The sequence below is a fragment of the Dama dama genome, chromosome 9, assembly GCF_033118175.1.
Source record: "Dama dama isolate Ldn47 chromosome 9, ASM3311817v1, whole genome shotgun sequence".
Classification (NCBI taxonomy): domain Eukaryota; kingdom Metazoa; phylum Chordata; class Mammalia; order Artiodactyla; family Cervidae; genus Dama; species Dama dama.
Genome location: NC_083689.1, coordinates 16069525 through 16083243, shown reverse-complemented (window position 1 = coordinate 16083243; position 13719 = coordinate 16069525). Strand labels below are relative to the sequence as shown.

At 60.8% G+C, this 13719-nt stretch overlaps 1 protein-coding gene across 5 annotated transcripts in view; it reads left to right on the top strand.

The window, feature by feature from the left end:
* NFIX (nuclear factor I X) overlaps positions 1-13719 on the top strand; it is a 95414-nt gene that overhangs the window by 60561 nt on the left and 21134 nt on the right. For all 5 annotated transcript variants that reach the window (XM_061150150.1, XM_061150148.1, XM_061150149.1 and 2 more), the window contains exons 3-4: positions 13028-13090; positions 13443-13517. In XM_061150150.1, coding sequence (XP_061006133.1) covers positions 13028-13090; positions 13443-13517 — 138 coding nt within the window. The remainder of the gene's footprint in view (positions 1-13027; positions 13091-13442; positions 13518-13719) is intronic.

The window sequence follows — 13719 nt, the reverse complement described above, 5'->3', positions numbered from 1 at the left end:
TCCTCCACCATCAGGATTCACACATCCACATGTGTGCACACAGTCACACAAGATCTCAGCTCCCGGGATTCAACACATTCGGCTTTTCACATGCTCTTGAACACACACAAAAATCTGGGAAGTCTGTCCCGCACTTAATTGAATTAAAGGACTGGGGTTTGGCAGGACACCGTGTATCTGAGCTGCAGCTTCTCCTCGCCGATTCGATGCCATAGAGGACAGTCCAGGCTCCTGCGATTCCAGCTGCAGCTGCTCCCCCACCCCCCACCCCACCCCCTTCCTCGCCTGGGGAGGGCGAGGTCAGCCACACCTTACTCTTCTTCCCCTCTGTCACTGCCTTGCCTTCCACTACTGCTGATGGGGGGCTGGGGCCTCCAGTGGAACAGGTACCCCCTCAGCATGAAGCCAGGGGACTGTCTGGAGCACAAGGATCTAGCCAGTCCCTCCTTCCAGGATTTCTGCTGCTGGGGGCCTGGGGTGGGAGCTGGAGAGGGCTGCTGGGTGGAAACTTCTTGGCCAAGTGTAAAGCCGCCAAGTTGTGCCTGAAAAGTCTGAGGCTTGCATCCCTGCTGAGTGGCTGGGAGCCTGAGTGGACAGGGTCAGGGTGCCCATGGTGGGCACACAGTGAGTGACACACAGGACAGCCATCCCTCAGGTCCCCTGTCCAACGTGAGCTGTTAGAGGGGCTGGGGTTGGGGGGGCGGGGGCAGGTGTGCTGCTAGACAAAGGGATGCTTTTTACTTTCTCTCCCTTCCCACCCCTCTGCTGTCTCCCCACTGGCTGCCCCCCTTTATGACCCCACTCTGGCCCCTCCTTGGGGATCAGATGGAGTGACTTCAGGTGCTGCCTCTCCTCTGAGGGCAACCCCAGCACCAGAGCCCAGCCTTTGCCTTGAGGAAGACCTGCAGGAGCCACCCCTTCCCAGAGCCCAAGGGCACTGGAAAGAGCCCATATCTGTAATGGGTACACAAGACACCCTGGGGGCAAGAGGCACCTGGTCAGTCAGCCTGCGCCTCCTGGGGCACCATCTTCTAGCACGAATCACCTCTTTTGCCCATCCCTTGGTGGGGGTCTGGCTGTGTGCAGAATCTGTCCCCCGGACCCCACAGCTAAAGAGCAGCCTGGACAAGCTGCTGATGTCTGGCATCAGGGGCATCCAGGGGCCCATCGGAGGAGCCCAGCCCTGCCCCACATGTGTGACCCTTGGTGCTTGGGCAAGGCAGAGGCTAAGGGAGCAGCCCTTCCCCGTCTGCTGGGCTGTTGCACTGGCTGGGAGGAGGGCTGGCGGGAGAACTGGGGGGACAGAGAAGCAGCTGGGCCCAGTCCGGGGGCCCGAGAAGCGATCTGCGCTGCCCAGGGTCAGGGGGGAGGGGGCGGGCGGGCCTCACCTCGGCTAACCTCCCTGCGGAACAAAGGGGCCTTTCTCCACGCCAGCCTCGGGAGGGTGTGCCTTGCCCGACTGCTGCCACCGCCGCGAGAGTGCTGGCCTGTGTTGAGGTTTTTTTTTTTTTTTCACTTCCCGACTTTTCTCCATTTCTATCCCTCTTTTTGGTTTCTGATCTCTGACTTTTACTCTCCATTTTTAACTTTTTGAGAGAGACGGAAAGAAAAAAAAAGAAGGAAGAAACCTTCCTCTCCAAACGTTTATCAGGCGCAGAGGCGTGTCGCCAAAAGGTGGGGGCGTCATGGGCGTGTTGGGAACACTCCAGGGGTCACGCAGCCGCAGACTAGCCCACATCCAGGGCAGCCCCACGCTGGGGGAGGCAGGCCGGGGCTCAGAGCGGCGGCGGCGGCGGCTCAGAGGGAGCCTGAGCTCACTGGATTACCCCTCCCAGCCGTGCACCTGGCAGCCCCTCTCTTACCTCCTGCTTCTCCTCACTAGCCCATTCCCCGGCCCCCTTGCATCCGGCCCCCGCACCGCAAGCTGTTCCTAATCAATGAGCACGGGAAGTTCGTCCCTCCTATCTCATCACGGGATGTGCTCGGCAGCGGCCGCAACCAGAGCTGCCGCCTCGGGCCGCACAACACGGGGTCCGAGGGGCCCGAGCGCGGCCGCGTCCTCCTGGGGCCAGCTCGGACCTTGCGGTTGAGCAAGGGGTTCCCTGGCTACTGCAGCCCAGGGCAGACTGAGCGCAAGTTCGCCGCCGCCTCCGCGCCGGCCGCAGCCTGCGGAGGGCAGCTAGTGTTAACTCGCTGTGCCACCTAGCTGCCGAGTCGGGGAGTGCAGCACACCGCTCTCGGGGGTGCGGATCCCGAGCCCCCGAAAGGGAAGGCCCTTTCGGTACTTCAGAGCCTTGTGAGTGGGAAATTTGGCACCTGCCAGGCTTGTATGATCGGTATCATTTTGTCCCCTTAGCGGCTTGAATTGTCGCAGCCCTAAGTCTGGGGAGCTGCCTCCTACAGCGGCCTCTGTACTCCGTGCGGAAGATGCCCCTCCGCTGTTCCTTAGTATCCCCGCCATCCCTGAAACATAGTCCCAGAAGCTGGCCCCTTTACCCCGTCAGCAGCTCCCTATGTGTGCGTGGCACTTTATAGTGCATAAAACCTTCCCGCTTCATTCACTGTAAAAACTCCTGCTCACGTCTCCCCGTGCCCTCTGAGGCAAGCCTGGGGTTGTGTTGCACAAAGAGGAGGCCCGGGAGACACGCTGGGGGCCTAATAACAGTAGGTCTAGAATTTGGACCCCAGGCTCCTGATTCCAAGCCAAGACTCCTTCAGCGGCCAGAGAGGTCTCAGCCTCCAGGGAGGTCACCCACCTGCCCAATCATTCAGCCCTGCCTGGGACCTCAGGGCTCCAAGTTGGAGGTTGGCAAATCCCCAAATTCCTCATGCTTTGCCGGGGCCGCTCTGGACGGGAGCTGCCTTAAGGCCTCCAGGGTGGGGAGGCCTGTGAGAGTGCACCTCTGCCCTTCCCTTCTCAGGGAGCCTCTTGTTCCTTCCTGTGGTCAGTCCAGAACTCAGGCCTGGAGGCCAGTGTGTCCAGACCTGCATCCAGACCCAGCTGGGCTTTATAGGAGTATGAGCTGTTCTAGGTGTTCCAGATCAGTTCCTTGGGTATGTGTGCTGAGGTTTGGGTCTTTAGGAAAGATGTGCTCTCAGGAGAGGGAAGGTGCCAGCTAGCTGTCTCCTGGATGGTCTGTGTGCTCCTCTGTTCATGGGATTCTCCAGGCAAGAATACTAGAGTGACTGGCAATGCCCTCCTCCAAGGGCTTTTCCCAACCCAGGGACTGAACCCACGTATCCTGCACTGGCAGGCGGGTTCCTTACGCTGAGCCACCTGGAAAACCCGGGTGGTCTATGTAGTTGGGAAGATTAGAGGGTTTCTTTGAGTCCTCCACTCAAATTACACTTTCAGGTGTGGGGGAGTGTAATGAACAAAACCCTGACAGGCCTTGGATCGAGGGCCTGACGGGCTGGTGGGGCACTCCTGGTCAGAAACCCGCAGCCTGAAGGCCTGGTGCTCAGGGTATTAGGTCTCTCATGCTGTCCAAAGTCAGAGTCCAAGTCTAACTCTGCCACACAAGGCCAGCCCCTGCAAGAGGAGCCTCCTCCAGGGTTACCAGCCTGGGGACTGGGTGCTCTCAGGAGGCTGAGGAAGTCAGAGTACCTGAGGATGGGAAACAGGTAGCCTCTGTCTGCTTCCCAGAGGAGAACAGAGGTGGGTGGCTGCTTCTTCTCCAGGGCCCCAGGGTCCCTGGATGGATTCTCCCAATGAAAGGGGGCAGTGGGAGGCAGGGCCGGCAGGATTCTGCACACAGTTAGAGAGGGGGAACACGGAGTGCAGGGTGGCCAGGGGTACTGATGCTCTCCTATTTCCACCATCCTCTGGCCTACCCAGCTGCCTTTCCAACAGGTGAAGAGGCTCCAAGTGTGGAGGCCCCTTCCCCTGCCGAGGACTGAAAGTGGATTTCCTAATCATGGGGATTTGATCTTCCCATTTTCTTTTCCTGGTCAGGTATTCCTTCTCTTCATCTCCTCCACTACCCAGAACATTGTGAGAGTGGGTGGGTCGGGCTCCTTGGCCTGGAGTCTCCCCAGCCCCTCACCTTGTCCAGCGCCCTACAGACAGATGCTGGTAGCTAGGTGCCGACCAGGCAGTTGTGTTCGTGAAGCCACTCCTAAATCATTCTAGGAAAATGTTCTCCCCGTCTGTTTTTGTTTTTTAATGTATCATTTCCTCCTTTGCTTCCTCTTTCTCTCTCTGCTTTTTCCCCCTTTTCCCTGCCTCTCCTCTAACCTTCTATTTCTCTGATTTTTTTTTGGGGGGGGGGCACATTTCATGCAGAATCTCAGTTTCCCTACCAGGAACTGAACCCGTGCCCCCTGAAGTGGAAGCGTGGAGTCGTAACCACTGGATTGCCAGAGAATCCCCTCTGATTCTTTCTATAGCAGACTTCTTTCTTTGAACTACTTTGCTTTGACTGATTTTCTGTCTTGGTCCCTCCCTCTCTGTTAGTTTTAATTTTGTCTTTTTGTCTGTTTCTTGCTCTTGGTTCCACTGCCTCCTTCCCTTAAATTCCTGCTTGTCTCAGAAATGTCCCTCAGGTGACCTCCAGAGCCTTTGCCTCCCCTTTCTCTTCCCTAGTTGGCATGAGCACCCAGAGGACTCTGTCCCTTTACAAATCATTAGACCAAGGGCAAGTGTATTTGGGGGTTGGGGGAGAAGGTGACGCCTGGCCCTGGGAGGTAGGGACGCTATTAATAGTCCTAAGAGCAGCTGGGGGTGGGGGTGGTTGTCTGGCCAGGCCGGGCTGGGGCAGCTCGAAGGGCCAGAAAGGGCAGCACTGGAAATAGCGTGGCCGGGGTGGGGGAGCGGCTCTGCAGGCCCCTGACCTGGACACGGCCCCTCTGCCGCGGCCCTGCCTTCTCTTGGTGTGAAGGGCATCCTCCACTATCAGTTTCTGTCCATCAGGTTGGAGAGGAAAGAGAAGCTTCAGGGCCAGGGGGCCACTTTTCTGGGCCCCCAGCATCACATGACGCCTGGCCCCCGGCCCTCTCAGAAATGTTGGCTCCTGCTGCCGCCTGAGTCGTGGCACCAGCCTGTGCTGCCAGCAGAGGCACCCGGCCGCTTGTGTGGCCACGCCTGTGCCCCGGTGTCCTCAGCTCCCCGTACGCCCAGCGCCGAGCTCGTGTGGGCAAGGCTTTGCGCTCAGCAGCCTCAGCATCCAGGGGCACAAGTCTCTCTCTGCTTCCCTGTTAGCCTTGCCGTCTCCTGGCAATCCCTGTCCCTGCCTCTCCCTGACTGTTTGCAGTGTGGTGACTGTCCTGGGACTGCGGCCGTTGCATTTGTGGAGGGATGTATGTGTAGAAGGCATTCTGCTCTGCCCTTTATTTCCTGAGAAAGCTCCCTGCCCCTCTCTGCAGAGGGTAATGGGCCGAGTCTTGAGGGAGCCCCTCTGCTCACTGGCAGTGGTCTCTGGGGTGAGATACCAAGAACCATCATCTCAAGTGCACGCGATATATCATAAACAGCATGAACTCCAGTGGGAGGGGAGCTGTGGGTTAGCCACAGCGGCCCCACCGAGTTGACATTTGCGCTGAGCCCAGACAGAGTGGGGTTTTAGCTGAGGGAGGTGAAGGGAATCGGTGATCCCACTGAAAGGAGCCCCTACTCTGAACTGGGCCCTGGGCTGAGCACCTGGTACCCATTTTCTCATTTATTCCTCAGGCAGGAACCCCAGGGGGTGGGTGCAATCTCCATCTTACAGATGAGGAAACAGTTCAGATCTTGGCCAGGCTCACTGGGCCCGTAGGTCCCAGCGCATGGCAGTGAACTCAGGGCAGCCCTGTTCCACTTGGTGGGCTGCCCACCTCCTCCCTCCATTTCCCCTCGTCCTTGGGGTGCCCCCCTCTCCCCCTGTCCTGCAGAAGGATACCTCCCTGGATGGGAGGGGGGTGCCAAGGGTGGGCTCAGGGTGGAGGCAGAGGCAGGCCTGGGACCAGGGCTCCTGCCTTTGTCTACCACAGGCCCCGCCCTGTGCAGTAGGGGATGTCTCACTCTCGTTCCCTCTCTGTGTGAATTCTGCTCGGATGGGACTCCCAGCCCCTGGACATCTCTGACACCCGGGGTGGTGCTCCTGCTCAGCCCTGGGCCTGCACGGTCACCCTGCAGTCACGGAGCCCTGATACCTGGGTTGCTGGGACCTGTGTTGGGTCTCCTGCAAAGGGCAGACCCAGGAGGAGGCTGCAGGCCCACCTGCCACCCCCAGTGCTGCTGAGTGGGGGGTCTCATTTGTTAGCTACTGGGCCAGACTTGGAGAGGCAGCTGGCAGGTTGATGGTCCTGGGCTCTTCCATCCGTCAACCTGCTGGGCGCCTCGCTCTGCACCGGGGTGTCCTTCTCTCTCCCTTGCTGCACATTATCTGTCATGCCTGGGGGAGAAGCGGCTGGGCGCCCAGGCCCCATCTCTAGTCCTCCCTCGGCTGGGCGCAGTGCTGACAAAGTTTCCCCTGGCAGGAGCACGGCAGAGAACACGGCGCAGCTCACACCAGGGAGCAGCCTAGGGGGCTTGGAGCTGCTTGCTTGAGCCCAGCCTTCAGATCCCCTCTGCTGCTCCTCTGGGCACCAGATACGCCCCTGGACTTGCTTTCTCCTCCCTTCCCCCAGCTCCCCTGCCAGGCCATGAGGCCTGCTGTAGCCAGACTCTGCCCTTGCTCCCCAGGGGACCCCCGAGAGCAGCTGTGGAGGCAGGGTGGGCTGGGCGGAAAGCAGTGCCATGGGGTCAGAGATGAGAGAGGAGTGTCCCATCTCGAGTCACTGGTCCCTGCCTGCCAGATCCCCGGGGCCCGGCCTGCTGCCCCCACCCCCACCCCCACCCCCTCGGCCTTCCTTGAACCTAGGCCCCAGGGGCAGCTAGGGCGGATCTAGACCACGTGTGTCGAGGCTGTAACTTGGTCTCTTTCTCTTTCCTGTCACTTGTCTCTTCCTCCCCGCAACAGGTGACCCGAGTCAAAAGCTTGAGCCCCTTTGGCTCCATGAGGGGAGGGGAAGTGAGAGAAGCGAGGAGGGTGATGCGGGGGGTAGTGACATGTCTCCCTGCCTTGCCCCTGCCCACACTCCCACCCACAGCTTCAGAGCTATGCTTCCTGGTCAGGCTTCTGTCTCCAACCACATGGGGTCTAGGATGACAGAGGAGAGAAAAACCCCAGGATGGCCCCAGCTCCTGCGAGCATACATGCTGGCTCATGGAGGTGGTGGAGGGAAAGGGGGAAGATCGAAAAGCCCCCTGGGCCCGGCCTGGTCGAGCGCAGCCTCCTCTGGCTGCCCTGCATTCCCAAGGACTTCCTCGGTCTCAAGTCTTCTGTTTGCAGAGACAGGGAGAACCCCTCTGTGACCCGTTCCCCTAGCCCCCCACCCATCTGCTGCTCCCCTCCTCAGGGTGTCTCAGATTCTCAGACTTGGGTTTCAGGAGACACAATAGTTACATTCTCCAGCTCTGATTGCTGCAGGCCAGGCCTCAGCTTCCTTTGAGATTGAGTTTCTCTTGCCCTGGATGCTCCTCAGTTGCAGAGAGAGAGAAAGGGGTGTGTGTGCGCGTGTGCAGGTGGCGGGGGAGGAGGTGTGTGACACTGGACAGGGCCAGGGATCAGCTCCAGAATTGGTCCTTCAGGGTATGGCACCCCCAGAACAGAGCACACCCGTGCCTGCTTCTCCAACCTCAGGCCTGGGGAGAGCTGGGGGAGGGGAAGGGCAGGCATGCCCAGAGGCCTGGCCTCCCACCCCACCCTCAAAGGTCAATGGTCCGGAGAGAGCCAATGGAGGTTCCTCTGAGCAGTGAGCGTGCTGACCGCCGCTCTCGACACACCAACTCAGCCCACCCCTGTTGGACAGCCTCAAGTGGTTGGTGGCATCTCTGGGGGGGCGGGTGTGTGTGTCTGGATGTAGAGCAAATGTGCGCCCTAGGACATACACGTGCCTGGGTACGCGTGTGTCGGTGCGGTTGTGCCTACGTGCCCCTCTCAGCCCCCCAACAAATGCTGTCAGTCTCTGATGTGCGTGGGGGCAGCCAACCGGTGAATTACATGTGGCCTGCTTCTCGGAGAGAAGTTGTTTGGGGCGGGAGCCGAGGCGGAGCATGTGCTGCAGTGAGCAGGAATCCCTCCCTCACCTAGTAGGAGCCATAAATATCTCCCTGTCTATGGCTGGGAATATATATATTAAAAACATGCTGTCAGTTGGAGTTTATGTGTGATTCTGGGCTCCTTCTGGCTGCTGGAGCTTCCCCTCTTAGAGCTCTGATGAAGAGGCAGAGGCCTCTTCGAAGCACACACGTGTGCACACACACACACACTTGTGCAAACAGGCAGGACTGGGAGAGGAAAGGGGGCCAAAGAGAGGGAAAGCGAAGGAGAAGGAAGGACAGAGAGAGGGGCACGGAGCCAAGACAGAGCAAAATGAGACCAGAAATAGGATTCCAGAGGGAAAGGCGAGGAGCTGAAGAAAGGAAGTCGGGGGCTTTAATAAGAACTGAGCAGAGGTAGAGAATGCGCAGAGCTGGGGGCGAGGAGAACGGCATTTCAGGACCTTCAGGGCTGTCCCAGGAGACACAGAAGAACCCTGAGGAAGAGAGGGTCCCATGCTGCCAACCCCTGGCTGAGCCTGGCCTAGGTCTGGGTGCTGCACGAGGCCTCGTCTATAAGCGCTGACCGCGGGGTGGGGATGACCGAAGCCGTGAGGGGATGGAGGGCGAGCAGCCTGGGACCTGAGAGCCAATCCCATTTCAGAGCCTTGCTCTGCGGAGCCCACTTGGTCCCACACCTAGGAAGAGTCCAGATTCGTCACCCGCCCCCACGCAGTCCTGCCTTCTGCCCCGAGGTGTGGACCGCACGAGTACCCCAGTCCCGAGAGGAAGACGGGCAGCAGAACATGCGCTCACACACGTGTGACATGAGCCAGCCTGAACACACCCCTCGCCACCCTGGTAGCATCAAGGACAAGTGGCAGCCTCCAAAATTCTCTCCATCCCCTAAACCTGGACCAGGCAGAGGCCTGAGGCCTGCACGCCCAGGCAGCCGTCCTCAGACGGTGGCTGGACTTGGCTTTGAGGAAGCTGCACTTGACGGGCTGAGCGGAAAGCAGCGTAGCGCACAGGAGGCTCTGTCCGGCCCTGGGCACCCGGGGGCAGGAACGTGTCACCTCAGGACTGAACGGAGGCAGCAATGCTTCTGGCCCCTCCGGCCCCTCTCCAGTCTCTCCAGAAAGTCAAGGCAGCCTTTGTCCCTGAAGAGGGTGGTAGGCCTGGGGGCTGGGGTTCAGTCAGGGTGGCCCCGAGCTGGGAGTGGGTGGTTAGGGTCCCTACGGCTCCGTCTACCAGGCTGGAGAGAAAGCCGAGGCCGGAAATGTTGCCAGGGGACGTGGCCCTGGAAGGCTGGGGAAGCCGAGCGACAGCCTCGGGGCCTGGGCCGGGCGGGAGAGGATAAAGGATGGAGCCGGGCACCTGCCCGCCTGGTGCCAGCCAACATTTTCTCTGCCCGTCCACCGGCCCACAGGCCACCAGCTGGCCCATTGTCCCCAGTGAGAAAGCAGACACTGGAGGGGGGCTCCCGTGTGGCAGGAGCTCACTCATGCACGCCCGCCTGGTAGGGACTGCCAGGGGAGAGCCCCCACGTGCTGGGCTGGGGCGCGGGGAGAAGGGGGTGGCCAGGGGAGGCGCCCTCATGGTGCAGCAGTCAGGGCGCCTCCTGTGCTGTTGGCAGGGGGCAGTGCTCAGGGCCTGCGAACAGGAGATAAAGAGTTCAGGCGGAGGGTTTTCTCTCACTAACCGTGGATTTGTGTGTTTGTTCAGCTGGTGGCTCTGATAAGCCCCATTCTGTGAGATAAAAGCCAAGCAACCATGAGGCGGGGCCTGGGAAGGGGTGTCATAAAGGGGCCTGCCTTTCTGTGTCCCAAGGCCTGGGGTTACTCCCTCCCTTCCCCAGGGAGCCTGGACAGGGAAGGGGGTCAGGCGCTGGGGTGTCAGGCTCCCCAGGGTGCCAGCCTGGGGCCGAGCTCCTGGTCCCTAGGGGCTGTCCAGAGCAGGCCCCAGCCGGAGGGCACAGCTCCCAGGGTGCCCATGGCTTCAGGAAGCTGGCCTGGCGGGCTCTTGCCTCTGGGCTGGGGGGCATCTCCTGGCCCTCCCCAGGAGCCTGTCCAGCACGGGCCCAGCGGCCTGTCTGCCCCCTCCCCGGGCTGCCCAAGGTGTCCCTCCAAGCTGACCGGCGGGCAAGGGCCTGCCCCCAGCACACCCCTTACTGTCCTCAGGCCCCGTCACCTCTCTGGGGCAGGGGTCTCCTGGGTAAACAGCCGAGGCTCTGGGTCTGGGTGCGGCCTGAGGACGCGGGGCTCAGCCACACGGCGTGGCTCATGGGCGAGCCCTCAGCCTCGTCCCTCTGACCTCCTCGCTCCGCGCTGGCCAGGACGGGGAAGGGGCACCGCCTGAGCAGGACGGCGGAGCCCCGGCCCCAGCTGCCCCGCCGGCCGGGCCGGCGCTCCTGCCGGCCAGCCCGGGCGCAGATTTCCAGCGTCTCTGCCTTTTGTCCCGGAGCCGCGCCGAGCGCCCCGGGGCGGGCGGCGGTGGCCCGGCGGGGCCGCCAGCCGTAAGATGGCTGCCAAGGGCTAAGATGGCTGCCAGCAGCGCCCGGAGCAGCGCCTGCAGGCGCGTGGCAGCGGGCCTCGCCCGCCGGAGCCCGCTCCTGCCTCTCCCTTGCATGGGGCTAATAGTGATCACAGCAGTCACGTCTCGGGGCAGTGTCCTGCTTCAGAAGGATTTCCTGTCTGCCGCGCTCTCCTGCAGCCCCATTTGTCTCTGCCTCTCGCGCTGGCCCACCTCCATCTCTTTGTCGGGTTCTCCCGTCTTTCTGTCCCTGGGCTGGGTGTGCGCGTGCGCGCGGCGTTCTGTCCCCACCTGGCCACGTCTGAAGGGCTGAGACCACTCTTAATAGGATGGCCTCCTACCATCCCCTCCTACACCACTGTCCCTGGCCTGGAGGGCTCTGTGGGGACTGAGCTGGTCCAGGGACAAGTGGACCAAGCCTTTGCAGCAAAGCCTTGACCGGGTGCGGCTCGCTGGGCTCCACACGCGGGTCCTGCAAGCTGCGCTCTTTCTGAGCTGTGAATCTGCGCAAGGACGGCCCTGAGAGACATTAGGCTCGGGGCACTGGTCCACAGAGGCGCTACGGTGGGCCGCCTACTGCCTCAACCCCTTGCCTGCTCCCTCCTGGACCAGCTGGGGCTTGAATCAGACCCAGAGAGTCAGGAATGGGCTGAGGAGAGAGAGCAACAAGAAAATGCACGTGCAGAGAGAGACTGCCCTCCCCCGGGGGCGTGGGAGGAAGTCTCTCCAGAGCAGAGTGCCATGGACAAAGAAGTGACCTGGGGTGGAATTTGCCATCCCTAAAACTGCTGCTGGGGTGGGTGCAAAGGGAGGTGTGGGAGGACACACCCCAAACGCAAGGGGGCGGGCCGGGGGGTCCTGTTAGCTTGATTTGTGACAGGATTCATTATTATTATCATTTGGAATTTTTTAAAAAGTAGAGCCTGGCTAAAAAGGTACTTCCCTGATGGTCCAGTGGTTGAGTCCACCTTCCCAATGCAGGGGATGCGGGTTGGAACCCCGGCTGGGGAACTAAGATCCCACATGATGCCAGGAAACTAAGTCCATATGCTGCAACAAAGATTCCGTGTGCCACAACCAAGACCCAACACAGCCAAATAAATATGTTAAAAAAAAAAATTTTTTTTTTTTTAAGTGAAACAAGATAAAGGATGGGGGAAGTGGGGCCTGAAACTGTCCTGGGGCAGCCTGTCTTTTTCCCACTGGCCACATGGATGCAAAGGGCCAGGAACTTGGCTGAGTCATCGTAGGGCCTTAGCTCCGAGAAGGCTACTGTTCTGCTCACCAGCCCCAACACCTGGAGCTCTTCCTTCTTTCCCAAGTGGCTGCAGGATCCCCCCAACTTCTGTCTCTTGGGCCCACGTCACTCTTCAGGAACCTCCTTGCTATTCACTCCCCAGTGTGAGCGGTTTGACCGCAAGGTTGGTAGAGGATGGCCTCCGTGGCGAGCAGGCCAGCTGTAGGGTGGCGGGTGAGACCCGGGAGGCAGGGTCACTCCAAAGAGCGGAGCGAAGCCCAGGCCAATGCCAGGGCCCAGTTTTCCGAGGCCACCCCATTGGTCCCCCCAACAAGCAGCTGATTCTTTACTGAATGTCTGCCTTTCTCCTGCCCCACAAGCTGCCCTGGCCCCCTCCACCACCCTCTCGCCAGCTGTCGTGCCCGGGCAAGCGTTCTGGAGGTCCCCGTTGTGCCCCTGGCACACAAAGCTTTGAGGACCTGGGGGGCAGGGGCGGGGGGCTTTCCCAAGCTCAGCAAAATATTCACACACACACTCCACCCTGCCCCCCATCCTCTGTGCGCTCCCACCGCACAATGGGCCCTTGTCTCAGGGCTCCCTCCGAGCAGCTGTGGCACTGGGGCATGAGACAGCCCAGACAGGCTGGCACAGAGCGGGCGACAGCATCAAGGCAAATCTCCCCCCTCCGTGTTGCCAGGCGCTGCCTGTATGCATAAAGGTGAGGTGGGGGTGGCGCAGGCAGGCAGGACTGGCTCTAATTAATGAAGGGAGGGAAAGGGCTGCTCCCTCTGGAGCTTGAGTGGGGTAGAGAACGGGGGACCCCTGGGTCCAACCCAGCTGTGCAAAGGGGCAGTCGGGGGCTTCCCTCCTGGGCGCCTCCTTGCCCTGAGTCTCGGCCAGGGCTCACTCATGGGCAGCTCACCCCGGGCACTTCAGGCAGTGTTTGGAGACTGGGTTTTGGTTGTCACAACTGGGGTGCTCCTGGCATCTACTGGGAGGAGGCCAGAGACGCTGCCCAGCACCCTGCAGTCTGCAGGGCGGCCTCGCCACAGCAGCAGCCTTTCTTTCTCTCCTGGCTTCCCTGGGCTGCTCAGGAAGGGACGGGGAGAGGAGTCCATAGTGCTGGAGGGGCAGCTGCCTGCCTGCTGAGCCTGGGGCACTTGGTCTTGACCCATCCCCACCCTTTGTGTCTCCTGCAGAATCCGGACAATCAGATAGTTCAAACCAGCAAGGAGATGCGGACATCAAACCACTGCCCAACGGTCAGTGCCCCCGGCCCTCCTGCCTGAACCCCGCCCCCCTGGCCTGCTGTGTCCACCACATCCCCCAACCTGTACCCTTCTCTGCCCTCCGGGGCCAGGGTGGGCCTGCGCCTGCCAGCCCCTTCACTCAGCTGTCCCTTGACTGAACAGAGGCTGCTGTTCCATGGGGGAGGGCACGCATGGGAGCATACCCCACATCCATGGAGATCTGAGGACCCCTGAGGGCCAGCCTGGGGCTGGGACACGGGTCATGGGATGGAACAAGTTGAGGGTGGGGCGAGATCGGGAGAGACAGGCAGACAGCCCCTCCTGGCCTTGCCTGACTCACTCACCTGCCCTTTTCCCTCCTCAGGGCACTTAAGTTTCCAGGACTGTTTTGTGACTTCCGGGGTCTGGAATGTGACGGAGCTGGTGAGAGTATCACAGAGTGAGTCCTTCCTCCTTCCGGGCCAGGGTTGAGTCCGCAGGGATGGGGGTGAGGAGGTGGGACTTGGACCCTATGTAGCCCCCCACTGATGGGGTCTCAGGTGGAGAGGGGGCAGACAGACTTCCTGGGACACTCTTGGCCTCACTGGCGCCGGGCTAGGTGGAATGGAGGCATTGGAGAGCCCCACCTCTAACCTCCACTG